The sequence below is a fragment of the Limulus polyphemus genome, unplaced genomic scaffold (genome assembly GCF_000517525.1).
Source record: "Limulus polyphemus unplaced genomic scaffold, Limulus_polyphemus-2.1.2 Scaffold6727, whole genome shotgun sequence".
Lineage (NCBI taxonomy): Eukaryota > Metazoa > Arthropoda > Merostomata > Xiphosura > Limulidae > Limulus > Limulus polyphemus.
Window position 1 is genome coordinate 18,235 of NW_013672337.1, and position 5,231 is coordinate 23,465.

The 5,231-nt window shown below is 35.0% G+C and overlaps 1 protein-coding gene across 1 annotated transcript in view; it reads left to right on the plus strand.

Annotated features, from left to right (window-relative positions):
- The window catches only part of LOC106474018 (E3 ubiquitin-protein ligase SMURF2-like), a 42,804-nt gene that overhangs the window by 12,358 nt on the left and 25,215 nt on the right, over window positions 1–5,231 (plus strand). The window contains exon 2 of the mRNA XM_022402400.1: window positions 902–944. Coding sequence (XP_022258108.1) covers window positions 902–944 — 43 coding nt within the window. The remainder of the gene's footprint in view (window positions 1–901; window positions 945–5,231) is intronic.

A 5,231-nucleotide genomic window follows, 5' to 3' on the forward strand; every position in this document is an offset into this window, starting at 1 on the left:
CTCAATGGTACTGATGTTAAGTATCTCGTTATTCAGCCTTCGGGACAGAAGAAAGACTGCCACTGATCTCAAGCATGAGATAAACGACCATATATCAAATGACAGAAAAGTGTCCAGATATACAGTATCAAGAAGACTCAACGAGAATGGAATATTTGTTCATGTAGCAGTTAAAAAACCTTTACTTTGATCTCCAAATATTGTCAAGAGACTGAAATTTGCTAAAAAGTACAAAAACTGGACTGTTGATGATTGAAAAAGGTAGATCAAAAACTTGATAAATCAAAAGTTACTTCCAAAGAAACTTTATGGGAGTGTGTTAGAGCCATCTGGAGTAAAATCCAAAAGGAAACATTGATTAAATATGTTGTAACAATGCCTGAAAGACTGTCTGCAGCTATTAAATCAAAAGGAAGACACACAAAATATTAACTGTTTGCTGAACTCAAGCACTTCCATTGAGTTTCTGTTATACTAAGTATGAAGGTTAATAAAATTTTGATGTTTCACCTGTGATTTACCTTCCATTGTTCTTTGAACATAGCCTGCATTTCTAATTTTTGACTTTGTTCTAACCGTTTTGTACAGTACTGTACATTGATATAGAAGTTAGGTATGCTATATACAGTAGCCCATGTCCAATCTACTGTAATAAGGAGATTGTGAAAAGATTACAATTATGTGACAAACCAGTTTATTGTGACTAATTAGTGGTAGGTCTACTTCACATACACACACATATATATAAACTAGTTGTGTAGTGTCTAATTTTGTTTGTCATACTTGTGCCTAAATGACTTCCTCAAACTTTTTCTTTTACTACCCTGACTCAGGTTTAATTGTTGTTGTTCTTTACGTGTGATATACATGTATGTATAGTGACCTTTTTTTTTCTTTTCAGTTCTGTGTGCGAAGAATCTTGCCAAGAAGGACTTCTTTAGTAAGTATACAAAAAATAATATTAAAATGTGTTATTGTAAAATCCAGTATTTATTTCAATTAGCAAGATATTGTTAACACGAACTAGAATGATGTATATTACTCCGATTATGGAAACATTTTTTTTTTTATATACGCTTACAAAAAAAAAATAAATACAATCTCTCAAATAATTGAAAAGTTTTGTATTTTAACAAAATATTTTACTGAACTTTATTACAAAAACTGAATATTTGTAGAATTTCCATGAAATTATGCAAAATATTAAGTTTTAATGATATTCCTTAAAATATGCCATCATTGTTAGGGTGTCAGACTCATTGTCTGAAGGACATGGGATTGAAACCTGGCACAGAATGTGCTCACCTTTCCAGTCCTGGGGAAATTATAATGTGACAGTAATCCCACTATTCATTGACAAAGAGTAGAGAGTAGTTCAAGAGCTTGTGGTGGTGATTCTGCTGTTGGTCAGCACAGTTCTTCTGGTCAGCTCGATATGTTGTATATTAAATTAGATACAAATGTGACATGCATAGTTGTAGACATATTTTTGGTACAATTTTGCTATCTGCTGAGTATTCATGGTTCGTATCCTGTTACCTCAAAATCATGACCCATACTTCATGGTTCATATCCTGTTACCTCAATATCACAATTCATTCTTCATGGTTCATATCCTGTTACCTCAAAATCACGACTCATACTTCATGGCTCGTATCCTGTTACCTCAAAATCATGACCCATACTTCATGGCTCGTATCCTGTTACCTCAAACTCACGACCCATACTTCATGGTTCGTATCCTGTTACCTCCAAATCACAACCCATTCTTCATGGCTCTTATCCTGTTATCTCAAAATCACGATCCATACATCATGGCTCGTATCCTGTTACCTCAAAATAACGATCCATTATTCATGGTTCGTATCCTGTTACCTCAAAATCACAATCCATATTTTGGGGGTGGATTACGTGAATGATGGTCAAATCTCACCATTTGATTAGAGTAGATTGAGAGTTGTGGGTGGATACTGTTGACTAGCTGCTCCTCTCCCTCTAGTCCAGTATTGTCGCTAGAGGGGGTACACTGCACCAGGATTTCCAATATATTACTCTCCCTCTAGTCCAGTATTGTCACTAGAGGGGGTACACTGCACCAGGATTTCCAATATATTACTCTCCCTCTAGTCCAGTATTGTCACTAGAGGGGGTACACTGCACCAGCATTTCCAATATATTATAGAATGGCTGTTTGACAAATTCTGTGATTATTTTTTCTCAATGTGTTATCCTTCTTATATTTCATGTGAAACTGAACTAAGATTTAAGGGGCACCATTATAAGGCTGTGCATTAGGTTCACAGAAAACCTGGCACTGTTCCTACTCTATTATACCAGTTTGAAATTATGTACAGCTAGGGTAGAGATTGTAGATTTGCTTGACTATCAAAAACAATTACCAAATATCTTGGAATCATTTATTGTGTATTAGAAGTCACAAACCACTGTTATCATTGCTGCAGGATAACACTTGAGTGATGGTGTTAAAGGTTCAGCATGAGCAGTGTTTTCATGTACACGTACGCATGGAATTTCTGGTGGAAAGAATGGAGTTAAGAGGCTTGGACTGGAACACGCTCGAGTGTATCGTCAAAACTACGAATGTACAGAATAGCTAATATCAAACTGATCTACAAAAACAGAAAATTAACAGTGAACAATGAATAATGTCAAATTTGTTTCGTCCCCCGGAATAAGCAGTGTAAAAATATTAGGGGGTGGGTGGGATAATTTTGTTTCTGTGGAAAAGTCATAAAAGATTCTGTTTCAGTAGTAAATATGTTTAATGCTATTGTTTGATGACAACAGTTTAAAAATTAATGGAGTGAACACTTCATTTGTTTGCGATCAGGTGCATGACTGAAGGAGAGACTGGTAATTCCTGTACTGCTTTCAGAGAGACTGGTTTCAGTGCCAAGGGCAGTACTACCTCTGAACACTTTAACTTACTTATCAAACATACTTAGACACATTTTATTGATCTGATTAAGCAGTTGTAGCCATATTTTGTTAGTTTTTAAGGTCCAAAACTTTTATTTCATTTTGTGTACATCTCCTTTGAAGACATAAAAATGTATAATCATGCTGTTGGAAATTATAAGTTGTCATGGATATCCACTTAAGTCATTAAATCTATAAAGATGTTTATACAGCTTTGTAATATCAGAAAGTATTTAATATCTTTGATACTAAACACGCTCCTCTCTGCTCAGTCAATATTCAAATTGCATTGTTAAAAAATTATGAAAAATATAGTAAAAATGAAAATAGTTATATTTCCGCAAAGTTGATATACAACGTTTTAGTTAGTGTTCTTGTGGCCACTTTTAATCCATAATATTGTAATAAGACAAACCACAGTCATTACTAGATAAACCCCTCTCTCTTAAAGAAAGTAACTTTATAACAGACTTGTAATGTTAGAAATTAAATGATGTCATTTTGTAGCATAGTGTGAACAGCTGAGAATACCTTACACTAGCTGAGTCATAGCTTTGTGTGAACAGCTGAGAATATGTTACACTAGCTGAGTCATAGCTTTGTGTGAACACTGAGAATATGTTACACTAGCTGAGTCATAGCTTTGTGTGAACAGCTGAGAATATGTTACACTAGCTAAGTCATAGCTTTGTGTGAACAGCTGAGAATATGTTACACTAGCTGAGTCATAGATGTGTGTGAACAGCTGAGAATATGTTACACTAGCTGAGTCATAGCTTTGTGTGAACAACTGAGAATATGTTACACTATCTGATTTTGTAGTTTTGTGTACTGGTTTAATAGTATCATGTTAAAAAGACAACTTACATAAAACGTTATGTGTTAACACTGGGTATATACTACCTGCTTGTGCACTGATGACATTATTCGGTATATGTCCATGGAAAAATTATTTCTAATTTATTATAATCCAAAGAAATAGCCATTTTTCTTCTTTCTGCTGAAAAAAGTGTGTCTTATATTAGGAAGATATAATACAGGAGGTCGTTATTACATACACTTTTTACATTCTTGAACATACGATTATCTACGTTAAGTAGTCGTTATGATGTTCAATTTATACATCCGGAGAGGAGATTCCTGAATTACGCGGTTAATTCCAACCTTTAAAACAAAAGGGAAACCTCAATAGCCGCGGCACTTTAAAATATTTTAGGTAGGATTTGAGTAAATTAATCCAGGAGACATTTCCCCCCCTTTTTTTATTAGCTATATTTTTGTGTGCCAGCAATACCCAATTCAATTTTATGACTCATTAGTATCTCTACAAGCCTACCCTCAACTTAAAATTTTTGTAGGCAGGATTAGAGTAAATTAATCTATGAGACTTTGTGGTGATCAAGTACATCAGTCGAAAGGGTTTGACCTCCTGAGTCCAAAACTGTAATTAGGTCTCAAGTTGGTCAAGAGATTGCGGAGTTATGAGCTAAAAATGTGTACTTGAAAAACAACAGAAACAAACAAAACTTCGGAAGAGCTATTGGTGCGTTATAAGAGTGACAGTTAATCCCTTAACGTGGATGGTATACGTTAGGATGCTGCTGACTGGTGATCAAAAACATCCAAAATTACAAACGGAAAAGTGACTTATCAAAAACTTTGAGAAAGAAAATGAAAAAAAAAAGGGTAGGCTTGTTTACCAAGCTATGAGGCTTGATCCAGTGAGATGAAACCAGGAACAAACAGAAGAACATCAAAATACAGTTAAAATAAGTCAGGAGTAATTTGGTGAGAGAGAAACACACCGTTCAGCTCACCAAGATCGGTGACAACAATGATTGTGTCATAAATAACATATAAAAGTTAACTAGTATCTCGTTGCAAGGCAACAAGTTTCTACTAGGGTTCACTGTTCCCTACGCAGATTTACCGGAAAGGGGGCCGAGGTAAAAAAATATAACATCAATGTACGTAATCATTCTTACACAGATATTTACAGCGCTTATTAGCCACGGTATTGCTGGCTCATAGACCGGTAAGGGAACGTGGATGTTTTTGATCACCAGTCAGCAGCATCCGAACGTATACCATCCACGTTAAGGGATTAACTGTCACTCTTATAACGCACCAATAGCTCTAAGGGAACGTTTAAGATTTATTGCACTGTTTCGCCATTTCAGAAACCCACAGCTCTACCATAGGGCGAATCCACGTCCCAGTTTTGATATATTAAAACACAAACTTAAAACAATATGTTTCTTATATGATATTACCGCAACCATTTATTTAAA